Below are 24,573 nucleotides of genomic sequence, written 5' to 3'. Positions count from 1 at the left end.
GGGTTCAAGTGATTCTCCTGCCTCAGCCTCCCGAGTAGCTGGGATTACAGACATGCACCATCACGCGCGGCTAATTTTCTATTTTTAGTAGAGACGGGGTTTCTCTGTGTTGGTCAAACTGGTCTCGAACTTAGGACCTCAGGTGATCCGCCTGCCTCAGCCTCTCAAAGTGCTGAGATTACAGGCATGAGCCACCACGCCTGGCCCTCTTGTGTTTCTTAAACACCCACTCAGTTGAAGTCCTCATGCCACCGCCTGCAGGCTGTTGAAACCTGTGCAAGTCACTGAAGTCCAGCCTGTTCCCTCTGTGTGTTCTGGACGCTTGGAGCTGCAAAAAGCCTGTGGAAAGGAGAGCTTTCTCTTTTTTCTCTTTTTTTTTTCTTTTTTTTTTGAGTTGGAGTTTCACTCTTGTTACCCAGGCTGGAGTGCAATGGCGCGATCTCGGCTTACCGCAACCTCCGCCTCTTGGGTTCAGGCAATTCTCCTGCCTCAGCCTCCTGAGTAGCTGGGATTACAGGCATGCGCCACCATGCCCAGCTGATCTTTTGTATTTTTAGTAGAGACGGGGTTTCACCATGTTGACCAGGATGGTCTCGATCTCCTGACCTCGTGATCCACCCGCCTCGGCCTCCCAAAGTGCTGGGATTACAGGCGTGAGCCACCGCGCCCGGCCTCTCTTTTTTCTCTTTTTAAAAATAATTCATCCATTCAGAGGGGATGCCGTTTTGCAATCTGCACATGATTCTCGTAGGTGCTGCCTGCTGTCCTGACTCACTCTCTCCGTTTGCCCCTAGGGTGGTGTTGATGATGAAGTTTCCTTGACCGCATATGTCACGGCTGCATTGCTGGAGATGGGAAAGGCCGTAGATGTGAGTTCTCTTGGCTCCTTCTCTTGACACCCTTCTTCTCATGCCTTTTCCTAGAGACATTCACCCATCTTTTTCCCTAGTCACCCTTTTAAGGTCAAGAAGGATAATATGATTTCCTTATTACTTCTCATTTTGTAAGGAATGCCTTATAAGTTATGGCCTTCATCTTCACCTTTTAGGACCCAATGGTGAGTCAGGGTCTACAGTGTCTCAGGAATTCGGTCACCTCCACCAGCAGCCTCTACACACAGGCCCAGCTGGCTTACATTTTCTCCCTGGCTGGGGAAACGGACATGAGAAGCACCCTCCTTAAGCAGTTGGATCAAAAGGCTGTCATCTCAGGTATGTTGGTCCTGTGAAGAGTTCTTTGAAATTGTGAACATAAGCTGTGAGTTATCTATAATCTCCCTGGTGTCCCCTGTCCCACACATGTACTCTAGGATTCATTTTAGTGACAGTTGTTGAGTCATAAAATGATTGTTGGGAGGTTTGTGAGAAACACATGCAAGTGCGCAAAGGGCATTTTTGTACTTTTAACCTGAACAGAAACCACATGGAGGAAGCTAGTCAGAAAATCTGTGGGCATTGTGGAATCACCCTTTTGGAGATCTTTGAAAGCTCTTTGATGTAGGACCACTTTCTTTTTTTTTTTTTTTTTTTGAGATGGAGTCTCGCTCTGTTGCCCAGTATGGAGTATAGTGGCAGCATCTCGGCTCACTGCAACCTCTGCCTCCCGGGTTCAAGAAATTCTCCTGCCTTAGCCTCCCAAGTAGCTGGGATTACAGGCATGCACCACCACACCTGGCTAATTTTTTGTATCTTTACTAGAGACGGGGTTTCCCCATCTTGGCCAGGCTGGTCTCAAACTCTTGACCTCGTGATCCACCTGCCTTGGCCTCCCAAAATGCTGAGATTACAGGCGTGAGCCACCGTGCCCAGCTTTAAATATTTTTTAAATTTTTATTTAACTTTTTATTTTTTGAGATAGAGTCTTGCTCTGTCACCCAGGCTGGAGTGCAATGGTGCAATCTCAGCTCACTGCAACCTCCGCCTCCCGGGTTCAAGTGATTCTCCTGCCTCAGCCTCCCGAGTAGCTGGGATAACAGGCACCTGCCACCACATCCGGCTAATTTTTGTATTTTTAGTAGAGACGGGTTTCACCGTGTTGGCCAGGCTGGTCTCAAACTCCTGACCTCAAGTGATCCGCCCCCCTCAACCTCCCAAAATGCTGAGACTACAAATGTGAGCCACTGTGCCTGGCCTGGACTACTTTAAATATATTTAGAATACTATTCGAAGTTATGACAGATCTTGTAAATAAAATATTACTGCCTTTCTTTTATCTGGCTGTATATTTAAAATTATTCTTCCAGGCAGAAATTCAGTCTCAGCCTTCATTAATATGAGTGTCATGGCCGAACTGTCTTCTCATATGGGCTCAGGGTACCTTTTTCTCTTGTGTGTAAACAACTCCAGTCATAGAATATGTGTCCAAGACAACGGGTTAAATATACCTGTTCCATCGTATATTGATTTATTTTGATGATCTCTTTTCCATTTCCTCGTATTGCAAGCTCACATGTTTTCTGCTACATTCTTCCAATTAGATTGCCTTCTGTGGTTACTTATTAGCTCTAAAATTCTGTTTAGTCTTTAACTTAACCCTTCCCATTTCCATTTGTTCTTTTATTGTTTCTTCAAGTTATCAGTTATCTGTCATCTTGGCTGTCACAGAGGTTTCTTTTGGCCTCATATACTATTGGACTGCCTTCTAAGCATATTTCATGTTGTTGGCCTCATTAGCATTTCTTCATGGTTTCTCAGAATTCTTACATATACTCTGCCATCTTTGTTCTACTTAAAATGTTAAATCTTTGATTAAATAAAATAAATGCTGAAAAATTCATAAAACTGTAAGCCAAAAAAAAAAATTGCCCCCAAACACAGAGATTCTTATAAGAAGCTTCTATTTACCTACTTCCATGAGCATCAGAAATAACAAGGGTGGTTTTCCTGTAATGGCTGGAGGCAGGAACATTTCTTGATGTTTCTAGCTTTACACACCCATACACGCATGCATCCTTGCATCCTTACATCATCCTTACATCAAGGTCAATTAATCAACTAAATCTGAGAAATTGTTTTCTACTCATATTTAATTCTCAATTGGTGCTTTCTCTGCTCTAAGATGCTGCATTTACAAAGAGACGATGGGAAAGCCAGTTCCTTCTAAGGACATCCTAGTTACATTTCTTTTTCCATAGGAGAATCCATTCACTGGAGCCAGAAACCTACTCCGTCACTGAATGCCAGCCCTTGGTCTGAGCCCGCGGCTCTAGATGTGGAACTCACAGCATACGTATTGTTGGCTCAGCTCACCAAGCCCAGCCTGACTCAGAAGGAGATAGCCAAGGCCACTAGCATAGTGGCTTGGTTGGCCAAGCAACGCAATGCATATGGAGGCTTCTCTTCTACCCAGGTAACCAGCCTGCCCTCCTACTGCCGCTTATCAGGTAGGATTAGATCCTGTGTAGAGCTAGAGGAAAACATACTGTCCTTGCCCTCTCGATCCAGGGTCTTACAGAAAGAGGAAAAGCCTGTGACAAATATATAGAAATAGTCGTAAAAACGGGTTATATGAGCACCTGCATAGTATCAGATGCGCTTAATTTTCTTTTTTTGTAGAGTGTGAAACATTGGGGCCAGGCACAGTGGCTCACACCTGTAATCCCAGCACTTTGGGAGGCTGAGGCAGGCAGATCACCTGAGGTCAGGAGTTCGAGATCAACCTGACCAACACGGAGAAACCCCGTCTCTACTAAAAATATAAAATTAGCCGGGTGTGGTGGAGTGTGCCTGTAGTCCCAGCTAATTTGGAAGCTGAATTCAATCTATTAAAATGTGTCCTAGACTGAATGTTTGGCAAAAATGTTAAAAGCACCAAGTTTGAATATGGTAATGACCTAATTGAAATTTTAAAAAATTATAGGGTACCATGCTTTCCTGTTTCAGGGAAATTCGTGGCCAAAGATCAGAAAAGACTCCTTTCTTCTTGCTTGCTCCTAAATAATTAAAATACATAATAATCTTTTTGGAAAGCAGTGGTGAAATGTTTAGAACTCTCAGTGACAGGTCTATGTCAGAATCATTTTTCTTTTTTTTTTTTTTTTTTTTTTGAGTTGGAGTCTCTCTCTGTCCCCTAGGCTGGAGTGCAGTGGCATGATCTCGGCTTACTACAACCTCCACCTCCCGGGTTCCAGCCATTCTACTCCCTCACCCTCCCGAATAGCTGGGATTACAGGGAAGTGCCACCACGCCTGTTAATTTTTGTGATTTTTAGTAGAGACAGGGTTTCATCATGTTGGCCAGGCTGGTCTCGAACTCCTGACCTCAGGTGATTACCTGCCTCGGCCTCCCACAGTGCTGGGATTACAGGTGTGAGCCACTGTGCCCAGCCAGAATCATTTTTCAGTGAAATCCTTGGCTATCACAAGAAGTCATATATCACATATCACCCACACTGGTTTTTCAGCTGACAGTTAGGTCCCTTTCTATGAATTCTTTCCATATGTTAAAACAGTATAAAACTTCCATGGCTCCAATCCACAAAGGGTAAACAAAAATTGTTTGTAGATGGTCAAGCTGCACAGATAAAACTTGTTCCCGGCTTCACCGGGGTTGGTGACCTATCTTCTTGTTTTGTACAACAGTGATAATGTCAAAATAAGACTGTTTTTCATTTGTGAGATGAAGAAATAGGGGTTCTTTTGGTAATAGATACTTTACACAGTATCAAGCATGTAGAAATTTTCATAACATAGAGCGAGATATGACAATTTTGAACACTTCATTAATTTTTCTTTCCCCTTGTAATTTAGATGAATTATGTTTTCAGAATGAAGCAGTTCAAACTTCATCGTCCCATGCTCACTTAGTGACAGTTTATCTGTCTTATTCCCAGAGAAATAAAAGATCGTCACATGGTACAATGGCTAAGAGGCTGGCCTGCAAGAAAGGACTTACCTAGGGTCCCTGATACTGCTTCCAAGTGTGATGTAGAAGATCGTTACATAGTTAAATGACATCATAGACTGCAATTTCTAGGGCTATCAAGTTACTACTGCTCCCTCCCCAAATAAGGAAGCTCTAAAATATATACCACGGCCGGGCGCGGTGGCTCACGCCTGTAATCCCAGCACTGTGGGAGGCTGAGGCGGGTGGATCACGAGGTCAAGAGATCAAGACCATCCTGGTCAACACGGTGAAACCCCGTCTCTACTAAAACTACAAAAAATTAGCTGGGCATGGTGGCGCGTGCCTGTAATCCCAGCTACTCAGGAGGCTGAGGCAGGAGAATTGCCTGAACCCAGGAGGCGGAGGTTGTGGTGAGCCGAGATCGCGCCATTGCACTCCAGCCTGGGTAACAAGAGCGAAACTCCGTCTCAAAAAAAAAAAAAAAAAATATATATATATATATATATATATATACCGAACAGTTATCCACTTGCTTGTAGCCATAACTCATTCTGAAGCTGTTTGATTTCTGAATATGAATTTGTTAGGTTAACCAAGTAACTAACCCATGGATGTTCGGTAGTACCTTGTTGATGGTGATTTTCTATAAAAGCATGCTACTGTGATTTCTATGTCAGCTTCTCCAGAGGAGGTGGGTATAGTTCTCTAAATACTTGGAGAAGGCATCATCCAAGCCAACTAACGACAACCAGATGTGTGGGTTATAGATAGTTGTTCTAGGTTAATTCCAGTGGCTCACAAAATGGTAAGTATACGTTTGGTTGTTTCCCTCAGGACACTGTAGTTGCTCTCCAAGCTCTTGCCAAATATGCCACTACTGCCTACATGCCATCTGAGGACGTCAGCCTGGCTGTAAAATCCACTGAGAATTTCCAGCGCACATTCAATGTACATTCAGCCAATAGATTGGTATTTCAGCAGGAGACTCTGCCCAACGTCCCTGGAATGTACACGCTGGAGGCCTCAGGCCAGGGCTGTGTCTATGCACAGGTAAGTGAGATCCATGACGATGAGTGCACACTGGGAAGGAGAATCTGGGGGCATCTCCCCCTTAGGCCTTCTCTCTTTCTCACTCGTAAGAAAAGTAGTTTGAGGGCCCGACGCGGTGGCTCACGCCTGTGATCCCAACACTTGGGGAGGCCGAGGCGAGCGGATCATCTGAGGTCAGGAATTTGAGGAGACCAGCCTGGCCAACATGGTGAAACTCTGTCTCTACTAAAAATACAAAAATTAGTCGGGCACGGTAACAGGCTCCTGTGATCCCAGCTTTTTGGGGGGCCGAGGCAGGAGAATGGCTGGAACCCAGGAGGCAGAGGTTGCAGTGAGCCAAGATCGTGCCATTGCACTCCAGCCTAGGCAACAAGAGCGAAACTCCGTCTAAAAAAAAAAAAAGAAAAGAAAAAGGAAAAAGGAAAAGAAAAGTAGTTTGAACTGTACAATCTTTAAAATTTTTTCCAACTCTGATTTGGGTATCTGTTTCTTCCTACCAGACGGTGTTGAAATACAATATTCTCCCTCCTAAAAATATGAAGACCTTTAGTCTTAGCGTGGAAATGGGAAAAACTAGATGTGAACAATTGACTTCACCTCGATCCTTGACTCTCACCATCCATACCAGGTGAAGAAAGCTGGGGTGCTGGTGGCCGGGGGAGCACCTGGTCATAGGAACTGAGCTGGGACATGTGTGTGTGTGTTGGGGATGCAGTGTGCACCGAAATAACAGGCTCACATGTGTTTTCTTCTTCCTGGTCTCAGTTACGTGGGGAGCCGCAGCTCTTCCAATATGGCTATTGTGGAAGTGAAGATGCTATCTGGGTTCAGTCCCATGGAGGGCACCAGTCAGTTAGTAAGTTACTCCTGTTTTCTTCATTTATCTAGCTGTGAGGGGACCTAACATTATAATAAAAAAAAAACTGGTAAAATGGACATCATGGCATGTGTGTGTATACACACACGTGTATACATGACATGTATGTATGTACACTTCTAAGAAATATATGTATATGTATGTATACTTGTAAGAAAAGTAGTTTTCATACATCTATATGGCATCCATATATATATGAATATATACATACATATATGCCCAATATGCCACTACTGCCTACGTGACATCTGAGGTCAACCTGGCTATAAAATCCACTGAGAATTTTCAGCACACATTCAATGTACAGTGGGTCAACAGACTGGTATTTCAGCAAGAGACTCTGCCCAACGTGTGTGTGTGTGTGTGTGTGTGTGTGTGTGTGTGTGTGTGTGTGTTGGGGATGCGGTGTGCATGGAAATAATAGGCTCATACATGTTTTCACATGTACACATATATGTGTGTATACGTATATACATATATATATGTATGTGTGTGTGTGTATATACGTATGTATACACATCCACACACACACAAACTCATGATTGGATTATTTAAATGGGCTGCAAGGGTGCAGCAGATATATGACATGCAACTTGTAATAGTCGTGGTTCCCTTTTCCTACCCTTCCACAGTATATATTGTTTTCTTGATCATGGCAGAGCTTTGGAAGACTAACCTAGGGGATAGGGAAGACTCTAGCTCTTAGTGTCTTTTTTTCTCCCTTTCTTATTCAGCTTCTTCAGCAACCCCTGGTGAAGAAGGTTGAATTTGGAACTGACACACTTAACATTTACTTGGATGAGGTAAGTATTCAGGAACTAGATCAAAGAGCTGGATTGCTTATGTATCTTCATGACTTCCCTTCTAATCTATATATATGGTGTCACACGCATGGGGATGAGGGGCCTGGGGGCGAGTCCACACCATGCCGTGAGTTCTGCCTCCATGCTGGTATACCGTAAAACACCCCATGTGCCTCTGGAGGAGCCCTGTCCAACAGACCTATAATGTGAGCCATTTACATCATTTAAAAATTTCTGGTAGCCACATTTCAAAGTAGATAAACAGATAAACAGATGAAATTAAATTTAATGGTATACTTTATGCAAGCATATACACCCCAAACATCTCCATTGTATCATATAATTAATATACAGAAGTATTAACGAGATAGCTACATTTTCTTTTCTGTACCACACCTTTGAAATCCAGTGTGTACTTTACACTGTCAGTGCATCTCAATTCTGACTGGCCTCATTTCAAGTGCTCAGTAGCCACAAACGACATTGCAACTCTAGAATATAACCAGCTGTAGTGGTTAACAGCGGAAGCTCTGAAGCCAGACTGCCTGGGCTGCAATCTTGGTTCTAGCATTGACCGTGTAGCCGGACAAGTTGTTGAAAGTTCGCTGTAGGGCCGGGAGCGGTGGCTTACGCTTGTAATCCCAGCCCTTTGGGAGCCTGAGGCGAGCAGATCATGAGATCAGGAGTTTGAGACCAGTGTGGCCAACACGGTGAAAACCCATTGCTACTAAAAATATAAAAATTAGCTGGACATGGTGACAGGTGCCTGTAATCCCAGCTACTTGGGAGCCTGAGACGGGAGAATCACATGAACCCAGGAGGCGGAGGCTGGAGTGAGCCAAGATCGTGCCACTGTACTCCAGCCTGAGAGACAGAGCTAGACTTCGTCTCAAAAAAAAAAAAAAAAAAGAAAAAAAGTTAGCTGCAACATGTGTGTGGGTAGGGATCAAAGTAGTTATCTGCCTCTTAGAGTTATAGAAAAAACTAAATTATTTAAGACATGTAAAAATACTTAGAACTGTACCTGGTATAGAGTAAGCCCTCATTACTCTATAGCGATTGGTATCATTTTAATATTAGTGAATATTAATTAGACATTGTATATAACCTTTTATTTTAACAAAACAAGTTCTCAAGGACTAACAATGTTCTAAAAATTGCTACCATGCACCTTTTCATGAAATTCCACTCCACACAAGGAACAAAGTTATCCTGTTGTATATAACCAACAGACAAGAACATCCCAAATCAGAATGTACTGTTAGTAACATCCGTTTCCAACCCCCTGCCCACCCACCAACCCAATCAGCTAACTGTGTTTCCTATCTCCCAGGGAGCCAGGGTTTTGTTATGTTGTGTGAGTCTTGTATCGTTTCTTATGAGACAGCTCAGGTTAGTTATCAGTCATTACCCTGTAATCATGATGCTGCACTTTAAAACTGCAAAGTTTATAATGCTTTCATACAGGACTTATTCAAGTCTTACAGCAACCCTCCTTAGACATAAGGAGACTGAGATTTGGAGAGAGAGTGGCTTGTCGGAGTCAGACCACCTGTCAGTGTCTGAGGCAGGGATGGAACATGGGGAGTCTGATTTCCACGATGCCATGCCCTGAGGCTGCAATGAACTGCTCCTTAGTGTGTCCTGCCAACTCTGCCAATTGGCTTCTATTTGAGGCATCAGGTCTAATGATCTAAAAGCCAGTACTAATGATTGTGTCTGTGTTCATTTCCTCTTTTCTGTTTATCTTCTCCCTTGTGTTCCTGATCAATTTCACCAGAGGATGACCTTATTCACATTTATAGTCTTCCTTATTTTTTAATGAACTATAAATATTCCTCTAGGTACATGCCATCCCTGTCCCACAATCTCAGACAAGCGGTATTTTCGTTGTCAATCAGTTCTATTTTTTTCATTTATTTATTAAAGAAAAAAAATCTTTTTATTTTATAAAGACAGTTTCACCATGTTGGCCACAGTGGTCTTGAACTCCTGACCTCAGGTGATCTGCCCGCCTTGGTCTCCCAAAGTGCTGGGATTACCGGCGTGAGCCACCGTGCCCGGCCCTAACTATTTCTTAATTTGTTGGGAAACACAGGAATTTTAAATCCATCCTTTTATTCCTGATGTCTAATTTTGTTGCATGATGGTCTGAGAAGACAGTCTTCATGATCTTGATTGCCTGGAATGCGCTCAAGTTTCTTTCATGACCTAATCCATGATCTGTTTTTGCAAGTGTTCAGTGTGCACTCCAAAAGACCATCTCTTTCTTTTCTCTTGGGTCTGGATTCTGATCTAGAAGTCTGAGACCACTATTTCTTTGTTCATGTGTTTGATAACTCTGCTATTTTTCTGCTTGATTTAACAATTTCTGAAAAGGGTGTGTTAAAATATCTAATTTTGATGATTTTTGTTTGTTTGTTTTGTATTTTTTGGTAGAGATGGGGTTTCACCATGTTGGCCAGGCTGGCCTTGAACACCTGACCTCAAGTGATCCGCCTGCCTTGGCCTCCCAAAGTGCTGGAGTTGTATGCGTGAGCCACCGAACCCGGCCTCCAATTATATTTGATTTATCCATATATTTTTGCCAGTTGTTTCCTGATATATTTGACACTACATAATTAGATATATATGCTATGAACATATCTTCTTAAATTTTCCTTATACTAGTACATGCTATCCTTTCTCCATTACTATATATGTGTATATATTTATATCATATACTTTTGCCTTAGATTCCTACACCATGTGCGTGCGTGCACACACACGCACACATGCACACACGCACACTTTTTTTCCCCTGGCCTTGCATGCCATTTAGCCAGATATTAAAACTGCTAGCCCAGCTTTCTTTTGGTTCATATTAGTCATTTGCTTTAATTCTTTGTGGTAACCAAATGATAGAAAAGAACAGTGATTCTAAAAAATTCTTTGTTTCAGGATCCCTTTATACTCTTTTTTTTTTTTTTCCTCGTTTCAAGTTTTAAGCAAAGCTTGTATATAAGGTTACTTTATTCCTGCATCTTCTCAACTATTTCTTCCTTGTATTTGCCCTTTTCCTTTCCTACTTGGCGAGATTTGGCTTTCCATTCAAGGATCTTTTTGCGGTCTTTGTCCAGTTTTAGCCTAGTGATAACAACCTTGCTGGGGTGAATGCCTACATGGACAGTTGTGCCATTAGCCTTTTCCCGCTGCACCCGTTCAATGTAGATTACATATTTCTTCCTGTACACCTGGACTACTTTGCCAATCTGCTGACCTTTATAGTGTCCTCGTACAACCTGAACGTCATCATCCTTTCGGATGGGCATGGATCGCACGTTGTACTTCTGTCTCAGCTCTTGGGAAAGAGGGGAGGACATAATCTTCCTGTGAATGTGGGAAGGTGCATTGAAATGCCTTTTGCGATTCTTGCTTCGGTCGGAAGTCACAAAGGGATTGAACTTCATTTTGGCAGCTCCCGCTTGGGCGATGGCCGCAAAAGGGAAGAGCCCCTTTATACTCTTAATTTACTGAGGACCTCAAACAGCTTTTGGTGAAGTGGGTTTTAGCTATTGATCTTATCATATTAGAAATTAAAACTGAGACAATCTTAAAATATTTAATTAATTTAAAAATGATAATCAACTCATTACATCTTAATATAAATGACATTTTATGAAAATAACTTTTTTCCAAAATAAAAAAAAATAAGAATAGTGACATTGTTTTGCTTTTTTGCTTTAATGTCTGGCTTAACCAAAAAGAATAAAATTTTCCTATTTACTTCTACATTCAAACCGATACAATATTACATATAAAGTAGCCTCTGATAACTTTCCTGTATACTTGTTTTATTTTTTATTTTTAAAATCTCTTTCCCCAGAAAAAAACAATCTGCTGTATACTTGTAAAAGAATAAGAGTGAGGGGGAAAAAAAATAAACAAATAATGGCTTAATATCATTCTGAAAATAATTCTGGCCTCTCAGATACTCTGATGCAATCTCAGGAATCCCTGGGGTGGGGAGGTCCCTCGACCACACCTTGAGAAACACTATGCCTGAAGAACTTTGGAAATCTCTTCCAATTAGGCATTAATAGCTCTATATCTAAATTTATAATATAATATTCTTTTATCTATTTATTTTTTGAGACAGGACCTCACTCTGTTGCCCACGCTAGAGTGCAGTGGCCCGATCTTGGCTCTCTGCAGTCTCTGTCTCCCAGGTTCAAATGATCCTCCCACCTCAGCCTCCCAAGTGGCTGGGATTTATTTTCTCATTATATTAAATTAAATTAACCTATACAATTGTCTTAGATTTTCCGTTTACTAATTTCTTCAATAAATATTTACTGAGCAACCAACATATGCCAGTTACTTTTCTAAGTAATGGAGATGTAGCAATGAAAACAACAGACATGATACCTGGCCAAAAGAGCTGATATTCTAGTGAAGAGACAAAAAATATTCAAGTTTTTAAAAATCACATGTATATGTGTATACACACACTTTTTTTTTTCAGTAGTAACAAATGCTATGCAGCATAAGGGAATACAGAATGCTGGTGGGGCAGGCCAGGGATGTGAGTATTTTTGAATAAGGTCTTCAAGGAAAGCATCTTATTAGCAAACCAATAAGGGGCATAGAACCATTGGAGTAAAATGCAAGTCTCTGTTTCTTTGGCCACTTTGACAAATTTAGTGGAGGAATCATGGGTCAGAGTGGACCATGAACCAAGGGAAGTTCACAAGAGGGCCAGAGAGCTGTAGGATCCTAAGAAGAAAGAGCCAGGAAGTCAGCAAGAGGCAATGTCTTTAAGATTGTCACAGGGCAGAAGGTGTAGGTAGAGAGTTTCAGAAATTTTTTTTAATTAAAATTTATTTTTTATTTTTAGATGGACTCCTCTCTTGCCCAGGTGGAGTGCAGTGGTGCCATGTCGGCTCACCGCAACCTCCACCTCCTCCCAGGTTCAAGCGATTCTTCTGCCTTAGCCTCCTGAGTAGCTGGGATTACAGGTGCCAGCCACCATTCTCAGCTAATTTCTATATTTTTAGTAGAGACAGCGTTTCTCCATGTTGGCCAGTCTGGTCTCCAACTCCTGACCTCAGGTGATCCACCCGCCTCTGCCTCCCAAAGTGCTGGGATTACTTACAGTCGTGAGCCACTGTGCCAGACTAAAAATTTTTTAATTTTTAAAATTATTTTATTTTATTTTATTTTATTTTTGAGATGGAGTCTTGCTCTGTTGCGCAGGCTGGAGTGCAGTGGTGCATGCCGCCACGCCCCACTAATTTTTGTATTTTTAGTAGAGATGGGATTTCACCATGTTGGTCAGGCTCATCTTCTACTCCTGACCTTGTGATCTGCGCCTCCCAAAGTGCTGGGATTACAGGCGTGAGCCACTGCACCCGGCCATTTTTTTCTGAGATGGAGTCTTAATCTGTCGCCCAGCCTAGAGTTCTGTGGCACAGCCTCAGCTCACTGCAACCTCTGCCTCCTGGGTTCCAACAATTCTCCTGCCTGTGTGCGCCACCACGCCCCACTAATTTTTGTATTTTTAGTAGAGATGGTGTTTCACCGTGTTTGCCAGGTTGGTCTCGATCTCCTGACCTTGTGATCCACCCATCTTGGCCTCCTAAAGTGCTGGGATTGCAGGTGTGAGCCAGCGCCTCAGGCGGAGTTTCAGGAAATCTGCATGAAGACAGCAAGGGTCTTTTAACTCCACATTGCTCAGAGTGTAATTTTCATTTTAGTTCTAAGGTACCGTTTCATCTGTCTTCCCCTTACTGTCTTACAGCTCAGTAAGAACACTCAGACTTATACCTTCACCATCAGCCAAAACGTGTTGGTCACCAACCTGAAACCAGCAGCCATCAAGGTCTATGACTACTACCTACCAGGTGAGGGCTGACCTGAAATGAGAGCTGAGAAATAACCTGCATCTTCCAACTTACTTCTGCCTCATTCTTTGTGGCTTCTCTCTCAATTTTGCAAATACTCCTTCCCAAGCCAAGTAGCACATAATTAAATTATGTAATCTCCTAAAACATTTTAATTCAATTGTGTGCCATTTTTAAGTTTTGTACACTTGAGACATTTTATATGATGTGCTCCTTAGACCAAGAAGAGAATAATGTGAATGAACCATTGTTCTATTTCTATTATTTTTACTATGAATAATAATTTGTCACAATGTGCAAATGTTAGTGATTGAAACTGTCTGGTAATTCCGAATATGCTCATAACCTGTAGAGATTCTCTGGAAAAGGCTAAAGCCGTGCTTTTATCATCCATTTTCCCTCTAAATATAGGAGGCCCTCAAAGTAATAATATGTTTTATTTCATTTTACAGATGAGCAGGCAACAATTCAGTATTCTGATCCCTGTGAATGAGGTAAGTCCAGGGAGTTATGAGTTAGAGTGAAGTTATGGGTTAGAGTGGCAGAAGTTAAGAGGACCCTCTTTTGACTTATTGTTATTGTCTTCTTTTTCTTTTTATTTATTTATTTATTTATTTATTTATTTATTTATTTATTTATTTTGAGATAGGGTCTTGCTGTTCCGCCCAGGCTGGAGTGCCATGGCGGAAGTTGAGTGGCTCACCTCCCAGGTTCTAGTGATTCTCCTACCTCAGCCTCCTGAGTTGCTGGGATTATAGGCGCCCACCATAACTTAGCCTTGCTAATTTTTGGATTTTTAGTAGAGACAGGGTTTCACTATGTTGACCAGACTGGTCTAGAACTCCTGACTTCGGGTGATCTGCTCACCTTAGCATCCCAAAGTGCTGGGATTACAGGCATGAGCCACCACTCTCAGCCTGTTATTGTCTTTTGGAAGCTGATTTTTTATAGAAAGGGAGCTTCTTTTTTTTTTTTTTTTTTTTTTGTCATAAACTCCTTTTCTTTGTTTTGTTTTTGAAACAGAATCTGGCTGTGTTGTCTGGGCTGGAGTGCAGTGGCATGAACTCAGCTCACTGCAGCCTCTGCTTCCCAAGTTCAAGCAATTCTTGTGCCTCAGCCTCCTGAATAGCTGGGATTATAGGCATGTGCCACCACACCCAGCTAATTTTTTTGTATTCTTAATAGAGATGGGGTTTCGCCATGTTGGCCAGGCTGGTCTCAAACTCCTGGCCTCAGGTGATACGCCCACCTCGACCTACCAAAGTGCTGGGATTACAGGCATGAGTCACTGTGCCCGGCCTATCCTAAACTCTTGAAAATAGTTTATATCAGAAAAACCTAATCTTGGTATTAAAACAATACTTTTTTCTATCAGATTGAAAATAGATTGATTTTTCCTAATATTTTTACATAATACATCTTTGTTATATGAAAGTAAAGGTTACCTAATTATACACCTGGAAGATAACGCTATCAATAATCCAATTGTGCATTTGTGAAGTTTTTGTTTTGTTTTGTTTTGTTTTTTATAGAGAGAGGTCACGTATCCTCTATAAATGTGATGAGTTTCCGGGTATCACAATGTCTTCTTCTATTTTTTGTTTGTTTGATTGTTTGCCTTTTAGGATAGAAGCTGGAAAGAGACCCAGTCCTCTGTGACATTACTGGAGGGTGGAACATTCTTCTGTCTGTTGAAGCAGAACTCATTCAATCAAATCATTTAATTTCTCTGACTAGTAAATGGGTAACAGATGAAGATGTCTGAATCTCAGCTATAATACTTTCTACTTCCTTCACATGGAGATGGGATAGGAACAATCACACAGAGGAGCATTACATGGGGAAGGTCATGGGGGAAGAAAGGTGGTTTAGCCATTTTATTTAGCCATTTTGTGTCTCCAGAGAGGAGACAGTGGTAGAGGGTGAACCAGGGAAGATAAGAATGTCTTCCTAGACCAAACATGGTGGCTCATGCCTGTAATCCCAGCACTTTGGGAGTGCGAAGTGGGCAGATGACTTGAGGTCAGGAGTTCGAGACCAGCCTGGCCAACATGGTGAAACCCCATCTCTACTAAAAATACAAAAATTAGCTGGATATGGTGGCATGTGCCTATAATCCCAGCTACTTACTCAGGAGGCTGAGACAGGAGAATCACTTCAGCCCTGGAGGTGGAGGTTACAGTGAGCCAAGATTGCACTACTGCACTCCAGCCTGGGCAAAAAAGAGAGACTATCTCAAAATAAAATAATAATAATAATGTTTTCTGGAGTTTAAGTCTATGGGAAAATGTGATTTCAGGCTTTGGGAACTGGCTAAAAAAATAAAATTGGAAAAGAAAATCAGTGCTTTAGTTCTATACATATTTCTCTTTTAAAGATGATGATGATCCTTTCCCAAAAACTCACAAGGTGGCTTCTTCCTTAAACTTCCTTTCAACCCAGACTTCTCAAAGAATCATCTTAAAGATGTGGGGACAGGTTAGAATAGAGAATTTTAATTATGGGGCTGTGCTCATCCAGCCCGCTACTGCAGGGCAAACAGTGATTGATTACAAGAAAAGCGGCTGGCCAGAATGCCCTCTCCATCTCTCTTGGTTTCTCTTCTGCATGATTCTCCCAGCCCTTCCCCACATGGGATATCTATCACTGTGCAGACACTTCCTCAGAGCAATGCTTTTGTTTTGGAAACAGATTTGGAGGCAAAGGAATAAGAGAAGTCAGATGAATGATATTTAACAGAAAAGATTCTCTAGGCAATTACACCCTTTTATCCTGGGTATCCACTGGATTCATAGTTTTCATTCATTCCTTGATTATAAATTCTGACTGAAAAGTCAGGGAAAATAAGTAGATTATACAAAAACAGAAAATGACAGATGGAACCTACTTAAACCAAACAGCTTCTGCACAGCAAAAGAAACTACCAACAGAGTAAACAGCCTACGGAATAGGAGAAAATATTCACAAACTATGCCTCCAACAAAGGACTAATCTCCAGAATCTATAAGAAACAAACAAATCAACAAGAAAAGCAAACAAATAATCCCATTAAAAAGTGAGCATATCAGCCTGGCCAAGATGATGAAACCCCATTTCTACTAAAAATACAAAAATTAGCCACGTGCGGTGGCATGTGCCTGTAATCCCAGCTACTCAGGAGGCTGAGGCAGGAGAATCGCTTGAACCTGGGAGACAGAGGTTGCAGTGAGCTGAGATAGCGCCACTGCACTCTAGCCTGGGCAACAGAGCAAGACTCTGTCTCAAAAAATAAAAATAAACAAGTGGGCAAAGGGCATGAACAGACACTTCTCAAAAGAATAGTACAAGTGGCCAATAAACATGTGAAACAATGCTTAATATCCCTAATCATCAGAGAAATGCAAAATCAAAACCACAGTGAGATACCGTCTCACTAATTAGAATGACTGTTATCAAAGTCAGAAAATAATAGATGTTGGCAAGGTAGCAGAGAAAAGGGAACACTGATATACTGTTGGTGGGAATATAAATTAGTTCAGCCACTGTGGAAAGCAGTTTGGAGTTTTCTCAAAGAATTAAAAATAGAATTACCATTCAACCCATCAATCTCACTACTGGGTATATACCAAAAGGGAAATAAATCTTTCTACCAAAAGGAAACATGCACTTGTACGTTTATTGTAACACCATTCAAATAGCAAAGACACAGATCAGCCTAGATGTCCATCGATGGTGGACTGGATAAAGAAAATGTGGTACACATATACCATGGAATACTATACAGCCATAAAAAATGCAATCAGCCCAGTGCGGTGGCTCACACCTGTAATCCCAGCACTTCAGGAAGCCCAGGCCGGGGTGGGGTAGGGTCACCTGAGGTCGGGAGTTTGAGACCAGCCTGGCCAACATGGTAAAACCCCATCTCTACTAAAAATACAAACAATTAGCTGGTCATGGTGGCAGGTGCCTGTAATCCCAGCTACTCAGGAGAGTGAGGCAGGAGAATCACTTGAACCCAGGAGGTGGAGATTGCAGTGAGCCAAGATCGCACCATTGCACTCCAGCCTGGGCGACAAGAGCAAAACTCCGTCTCAAAATGAATGAATGAATAAATAAATAAATAAAATGTAATAATGTCCTTTGCAGCAACATGGATGCAGCTGAAAGCCATTATCCTAAGTGAATTAATGCAGAAACAGAAAACCAAACACTACATGTTCTCACTTATAAGTGGGAGCTAAACATGGTGCACACATAGACACGAAGATGGGAACAATAAACACTGGCTATTCCAAAAGGGAGGAGGGGGAAAGAGGGCAAGGGCTGAAACCTACCTTCAGGTACTGTGTACACTGTTTGGGCAATGGGATCACTAGCTGAAACCTCAGCATCACGCAATATACCCATATAACAAAACCTGCATATTTCCCCCCGAATATGAGACAAGATCGCACCACTGCACTCCAACCTGGGTGACAGAACGAGACCTTGTCTCAAAAATAAATAAAATAAATAAATAAATGTGTATGCCGAAGAGAATATTTCCCCAAGCCCAGGGTCACAGTTGCATAAATTGTTCTGTCCCTTTCTCCTTGACACTTGTGTCTGTCCTGGTCCTTCTGGGAGTTCCCATAGTGAGGGACGATACGCAAAGGAGGTCATTCCCAGGCTTGCCTCTCGGGTAGCAGAGGAAGAGAATAGAGAAAACTCTAAAGAAAAAAAGGTAGCCACAGAAGCCCCTTCCACTCACTAAAACTGCACCCCATGTACATGTGGGGTCTGCAGCACTTACCAGGGCATTCCTTCTTTTGGAGTGAAAAGAAATAGTGATCCTGAAGACTCAGAAGTCATGTGGACAGAATACATCTTAAATGATTATGAAGACTATTCTTATATCTTTTGTATTTCAGATAGGATAAAAAGAATGTTCTTGGCCATGCACGGTGGCTCACGCCTGTAATCCCCGCACTTCGGGAGGCTGAGGCAGGTGTGGATCACAAGGTCAGAAGTTCCAGACCAGCCTAGCTAACATGGTGAAACCCCACCATTTGTACTGAAAATACAAAAAATTAGCCGGGCATGGTGGCATGTGCCTGTAATCCCAGCTACTCAGGAGGCTGAGGCAGGAGAGTCACTTGAACCCACGAGGCAGAAGTTGCAGTGAGCCGAGATCGCGCCACTGCACTCCAGCTTGAGCAACAAGAGCAAAACTCTGTCTCAAAAAAAAAAAAAAGGAATATTCTTATGCCTTAAATCATCAACCACACTGAATAATAAGATGTCAATAAGAAAATGTACGTTGTCCAACTCATTGAAATATAAACATTTGTGCATATTTGAGAAGTAAAGTGATTGTGAGGATTAGGTGGCATTTAGCATTCAAGTGACACTTGGTATTACAGTACTTATAGCAAATACTGATACACATACATTTATTTATATGTCAGGTATTGTACCAGGCCTGGGAATACAAAGATAAACAAAATGAAGTTTCTATCCTGAAGAAGCCGACAGATGTGTGGAGGGAGGGAGGAAACAGATTAACAGTCATAATAGACTGTGACAGAAAAGAATGATAGAAGAAAGCACAAAAAGCTATTGGAGGCTGGGCACGGTGGCTCGCGCCTGTAATGCCAGTGCTTTGGGAGGCCAAGGCAGGCAGATCACCTGAGGTCAGGAGTACAAGACGAGCCTAGCCAACATGGTGAAACCCTGTCTCTAGTAAAAATACAAAAAATTAGAGGGTGTGGTGGCAGGCACCTGTAATCCTCGCTAATCGGGAGGCTGAGGCGTAAGAATGGCTTAAATCTGGGAGGTGGAGGTTGCAGTGAGCAGAGATCGCACCACTGCACTCCGGCAGCTTGGGCGACAGAGCAAGACCTTGTGTCACACACACACAAAACAAAGGGTAGGAGAAAGCACTGTATTCACCCAAGCAATTCACTGTGCTCATGGATTGTGTGTGTGTGTGTGTTGGGGGGGGGGGTGTCCTCAAAGTTAGACTGGGCAAACAGAGATTGGATAATGACTTGCTTTTCAGAAAGATGATTCTAGCAGTAATGTGAAGAATGGCATGGTGAAGAAGCTGAAGTCCTTGAAACCATTTAGGAGACTGCTATAGTTCTCCAGGTAAAAGCTGGTGAACGGGTGGTGGGAGGGAGAGGAGGGGACATTGAAGAGCTACTCCCCTTAGGAGGTAGAATCAGGAAGACTTAATGATATCAAAGACAAAATGTACCAGACAATTACAGAGGTGGTTTCATTCGGGCCTTTGCAATCAAGAGCATGTTCATCAATTAATAACATGTCAGAGAAAAGGAAGGGGACCTGAGGTTTTATAGAGGCACGTTGATCAGGCTGGTCTCAAACTCCTGACCTCATGATCTGTCCGCCTCGGCCTCTCAAAGTGCTAGGATTGCAGGCATGAGCCACCGCGCCCAGCCACGAAAGATGCTTTCTATCATGCTTGAAAAGACTTTCTCTCTTCTGCCTGGGGACTTACACTAGTCTTACAAGGAATGGCCTCCAAGGTGTGTTTCCTACTCTGGCAAATCTTCCCTAACAGTTCTCTGCTCTTATATCACCTGTGCTTCCAGCGGAGGATTTACAAAGCTGGGTTCACGTTTTCTGTTGACCCTCCCACCTCCCCCATCAGAACGTCAGTTCTCTAGAAGCTTGGACCTGTGCTGGGTGCTTCCAACTTCCCACCACCACGCCCCATTATGTGTTATCTTTATCACTGACAAAAAGCACATTTTATGTGAAGCAGCAATGTGCCCAACTAAAATTGGCACCTTCTCAGAATCGCTTGCAGTTAGAGTTGGTCATGTGACAGAATTCCAGCCTACAAAAAGTAACCGAAGTCCCTGGAAAGTATATCCTTCTTGAATAAAATGACAGAGCCTCACCAAGGAAAAGCTTTCAGTTCTTCCACCCCTTTACTGGGGCAAGGACAAGATACCTGGAGGAAGAGTAGCCATTTTGCGACGGCGCTGGTAAAAACCACATGCTGAAAGGCGGGCATGGTGGCTCGCACCTGTAAGTCCAGCATTTTGGGAGGCCGAGATGGAAGGGTCGCTTGAGATCTGGAGTTCGAGACCAGCCTGGGCCACATAGCAAAACCATGTCTCTACAAAAAATAAAAAGTTAGCTGGATGTGGTGGTGCGCTTGTGGTCCCAGGGACTCGGGAGGTGGTGTTGGGAGAATCGCTTTGAGCCCGAGAGGTTGATGCTGCAGTGAGATTGTGCCACTGCACTCCAGCCTGGGCCCTGTCACGAACAAAAAAACCAAACAAACCTCCCAACACCAAAAAAGCCATACACCGAAGATGAGAGGGCAGAGACCAGTGGAGCCCAGCTGCTTGAGGACCTCACAATTCAGCCTGGATGTGCACCCTTGGACATCCTGCATGACCAATGAGAAAAATAAATGGTTTACTTTTTTTAAAAAACCTTTTTATTGAAGTGTAATAAACAGAAAATATACATATAGGTGTACTTCAATGAATTTTCACAAATCGAAAACATCCATATAACCAGCATCCAAAACATTTCCAACGTTCTTTTTTTATTTTATTTTATTTTATTTTTGAGACGGAGTTTCGCTCTTGTTACCCAGGCTGGAGTGCAATGGCGTGATCTCGGCTCACCGCAACCTCCGCCTCCTGGGTTCAGGCAATTCTCCTGCCTCAGCCTCCTGAGTAGCTGGGATTACAGGCACGCGCCACCAGGCCCAGCTAATGTTTTGTATTTTTAGTAGAGACGGGGTTTCACCATGTTGACCAGGATGGTCTCGATCTCTTGACCTCGTGATCCACCCGCCTCGGCCTCCCAAAGTGCTGGAATTACAGGCTTGAGCCACCGTGCCCGGCCCAACGTTCTTTTTTTAAAATTATTTAATTTTTTTTTGAGACAGGGTCTCACGCTGTCACTCAGGCTGGCGTGCTGTGGCACAATCACAGCATACTATAGCCTCAACCGTCAAGCGATCCTCCTGTATCACCTTCCTGAGTAGCTGGGACTGCAGGCCCATACCACCATGCCTGGAGAATTTTTGCTTTTTTTTTGTAGAGATGGGGTTTTGTCTCACATTGCCTAGGCTGCTCTTGAACTCCTGGGCTACAGTGATCCACCTGCCTCGGCCTCCCAAAGTGTTAGGATTACAGGCGTGAGCCACCATGTCCAGCCTCCAGCATTCCTGAAGCCCACTCCCCAGTTTTGGTCACCAGTCTCCAGGAGCAACCATTATACTGATTTCTAAGAGCATAGCTTAGATTTGCCTGTACTTTTTGCCTATAAAAGCAGGCATAGGTAGGTCGGGCGCAGTGGCTCACACCTGTAATCACAGCACTTTCGGAGACTAGGCGGGTAGATCACCTGAGGTCAGGAGTTCGAGATCAGCCTGATCACCATGGAGAAACCCCATCTCTACTAAAAATACAAAATTAGCCAGGCATGGTGGCGCGTGCCTGTACTCCCAGGTACTCCGGAGGCTGAGGCAGGAGAATCGCTTGAACCCAGGGGACAGCGGTTACAGTGAACTGAGATCACCCTATTGCACTCCAACCTGGGCAAAGCAGACAAGTTTCCAGACAAGAGTGAAATTCTGTCGCAAACAACAACAAACAGGAATATGTACAAATTTGTAGTTTTATTTCTGGTTTATTTCATGCAACAATATATTTGTGATATTCATCAATATTGTGCATAATTATAGTTTATTCATTCTGTTGCTACATAGTATTTCTTTGTATGAATATGCCTCAATTTATTTATCCATTATACAATTGATGGGTAGTTTGAGTGTTGCTATTGTAAAAGCAAAATAAATCTCCCCAAAATCAGTAGGCCAAAGGGAGAAGTCAAGATGGGAACTGTGTGGAGCAAACCTGCCTCCCATTCTATTCCTAAAGAAGACAAAGAGAAAAGAAAAAGAAAGAAAGAAGGAAGGAAGGAAGGAAGGAAGGAAGAAAAGAAAGAAATGAAAGGAAGGAAGGAAGGGAAGGGAAAGAGGGAGAGAGAGAAAGAGAAAGAAAGAAAGAAAAGAAAGAAAAAGAAAAAGAAAGAAAGAAAGAGAAAAGAAAGAAAGGGAAAGAGAAAGAGAAGAAAGAAAGAGAGAAAGAAAGAAGAAAGAAAGGGAAAGAAAGAGGCCATATACCTCCCTCACAATTTACCCACAAGAAAATTCCTTGTGGACAAAGGACAGGCATCCCTCTGCTTACATGAGACAAATGCATATCTGATTGCTTCCTTTGCCTGTTGCTTCCATCTACCTATGACCTGGAAGAATAAGAAAATTCAGAGATTGAAAGTAATGTATCTATTACTTACCTACCTGAGACCTGGAAGCCCGCTCCCCACTTCAAGTTGTCCTGCCTTTCCGGACTAAACCAATGTACAACTTACATATATTGATTGATGTCTCATTCCTCCCTAAAATGTTTAATTCCAAGCTGTGTCCCGACCACCCTTTTCACATGTTGTCAGGACCTCCCGAGGAGGTCCTCGTGTCACAAGCGTGTCCTTAATCTTAACAAACTTTCTTTTTTATTTTTTTTTTTTGAGACGGGGTTTCACCATGTTGGTCAGACTGGTCTCGAACTCCTGACCTCAGGTAATCCATCCGCCTTGGCCTCCCAAAGTGCTGGGATTACAGGTGTGAGCCACCATGCCCGGATGACAAAACTTTCTAAATTGATTGAGACCTGTGTCAGATACCTTTTGGTTTACACTACTACAAATATTCTAATACACGCCTTTTGGTGAACATGTTATACGCCTTTGTGTTGGGGACAGATCTAGGACTGTAATTGCTAGGTCATAGGGTATATATGTTGTTGTTGTTGTTGTTGTTGCTTTCGTGGATACTAAAAAATCATTTCCCAAACTGTTTGACCAATTTACACCCTCAATAAAAATGTACAAGAAAATTCTGGTAATTCCACACCCTTGCCAACAGTTTGGTAGGTCCTGAGGTGTTTATTTTAGCCATTATGTTAAGTGTGCACTGGCTAACAGAAGGCTGGTTTTTAATTGTATTTTCCTGGTAAAATAAAGTGGAACAATTTTTTTTAAAGTTTATTGGTCATTTGGATATTCTCTTTTTAAAGAAGCAGCTCTATTAAGATACAATTTATATGCCACGCAATTCACCCATTTAAAGTGTACAACTCTGAGCAGGGCACGGTGGCTCACACCTGTAATCCCAGCACTTTGGGAAGCCGAGGCGGGCAGATCGTTTGAGGTCAGGAGATCGAGACCAGCCTGGCCAACATGGTGAAACCCCGTCTCTACTAAAAATACAAAAAATTAGCTGGGCATGGTGGTATGTGTCTGTGAAAATAAACTCTACAATTCAATGGTTGGGTTTTTTGTTTGTTTGTTTGTTTTTTTTTTTTTTTTTTGAGATAGGGCGAGCGCGGTGGCACGATCTCGGCTCACTGCAACGTCCGCCTCCTGGGCTCAAGCAATTCTCCTGTCTCAAACTACGGAGTAGCTGAAATTGCAGGTGCCCACCATCATGCCTGGCTAATTGTTTTGTATTTTTAGTAGATACGGGGTCTCACTATTTTGCCAGGCTGGTTTCAAACCCCTGACCTCAAGTGATCCTCCCACCTGGGCCTCCCAAAGTGCTGGGATTACAGACGTGAGCCACTGTGCCAGCCAATTCAATGGTTTTTAATAAATTCACAGATGTGTGCAACCACAGCCACAGTCAATTTTAGAGCATTTTCATTGCCTCAAAAATAAACTCCACACCCCTTCACCATCATCCTTTATCTGCCCGCTCCCCATGCCCAGCCCTAAGCAACCAATAACTTACTTCTATCTCTGTGAATTTTCTTACTCTGAACTTTCTTTTTTTTTTTTTTTTTTTTTTGAGACGGAGTTACCAGGCTGGAGTGCAATGGCGCGATCTCGGCTCACCGCAACCTCCGCCTCCTGGGTTCAGGCAATTCTCCTGCCTCAGCCTCCTGAGTAGCTGGGATTACAGGCACGTGCCACCATGCCCAGCTAATTTTTTGTAGTTTTAGTAGAGACGGGGTTTCACCATGTTGACCAGGATGGTCTCGATCTCTTGACCTCGTGATCCACCTGCCTCGGCCTCCCAAAGTGCTGGGATTACAGGCTTGAGCCAC

At 42.8% G+C, this 24,573-nt stretch overlaps 1 protein-coding gene and 1 pseudogene across 2 annotated transcripts in view; one reads left to right on the top strand and one right to left on the bottom strand.

Annotated features, from left to right (window-relative positions):
• Positions 1–15,799, top strand: part of A2ML1 (alpha-2-macroglobulin like 1) — a 59,151-nt gene extending 43,352 nt beyond the window's left edge. Inside the window, exons 26-35 of the mRNA XM_032270359.1 lie at positions 795–869; positions 1,049–1,211; positions 3,134–3,348; positions 5,679–5,894; positions 6,395–6,522; positions 6,660–6,750; positions 7,506–7,574; positions 13,354–13,456; positions 13,909–13,950; positions 15,082–15,799. Coding sequence (XP_032126250.1) covers positions 795–869; positions 1,049–1,211; positions 3,134–3,348; positions 5,679–5,894; positions 6,395–6,522; positions 6,660–6,750; positions 7,506–7,574; positions 13,354–13,456; positions 13,909–13,949 — 1,101 coding nt within the window. The 3' untranslated portion in view covers position 13,950; positions 15,082–15,799. The remainder of the gene's footprint in view (positions 1–794; positions 870–1,048; positions 1,212–3,133; positions 3,349–5,678; positions 5,895–6,394; positions 6,523–6,659; positions 6,751–7,505; positions 7,575–13,353; positions 13,457–13,908; positions 13,951–15,081) is intronic.
• On the bottom strand, positions 10,548–11,070 carry LOC116544189 (annotated as a pseudogene). Its single transcript, XR_004265854.1, has one exon. The product of XR_004265854.1 is annotated as a 60S ribosomal protein L26-like 1 pseudogene (transcript).
• Positions 15,800–24,573: the final 8,774 nt, after the last annotated feature.

Source organism: Sapajus apella, unplaced genomic scaffold (genome assembly GCF_009761245.1).
Source record: "Sapajus apella isolate SASKATOON/1434 unplaced genomic scaffold, GSC_monkey_1.0 scaffold209, whole genome shotgun sequence".
In the NCBI taxonomy this organism is placed as follows: Eukaryota; Metazoa; Chordata; class Mammalia; order Primates; family Cebidae; genus Sapajus; species Sapajus apella.
Note: the sequence above shows the minus strand (reverse complement) of the source record. Positions and strands in the feature narration are given on the sequence as shown.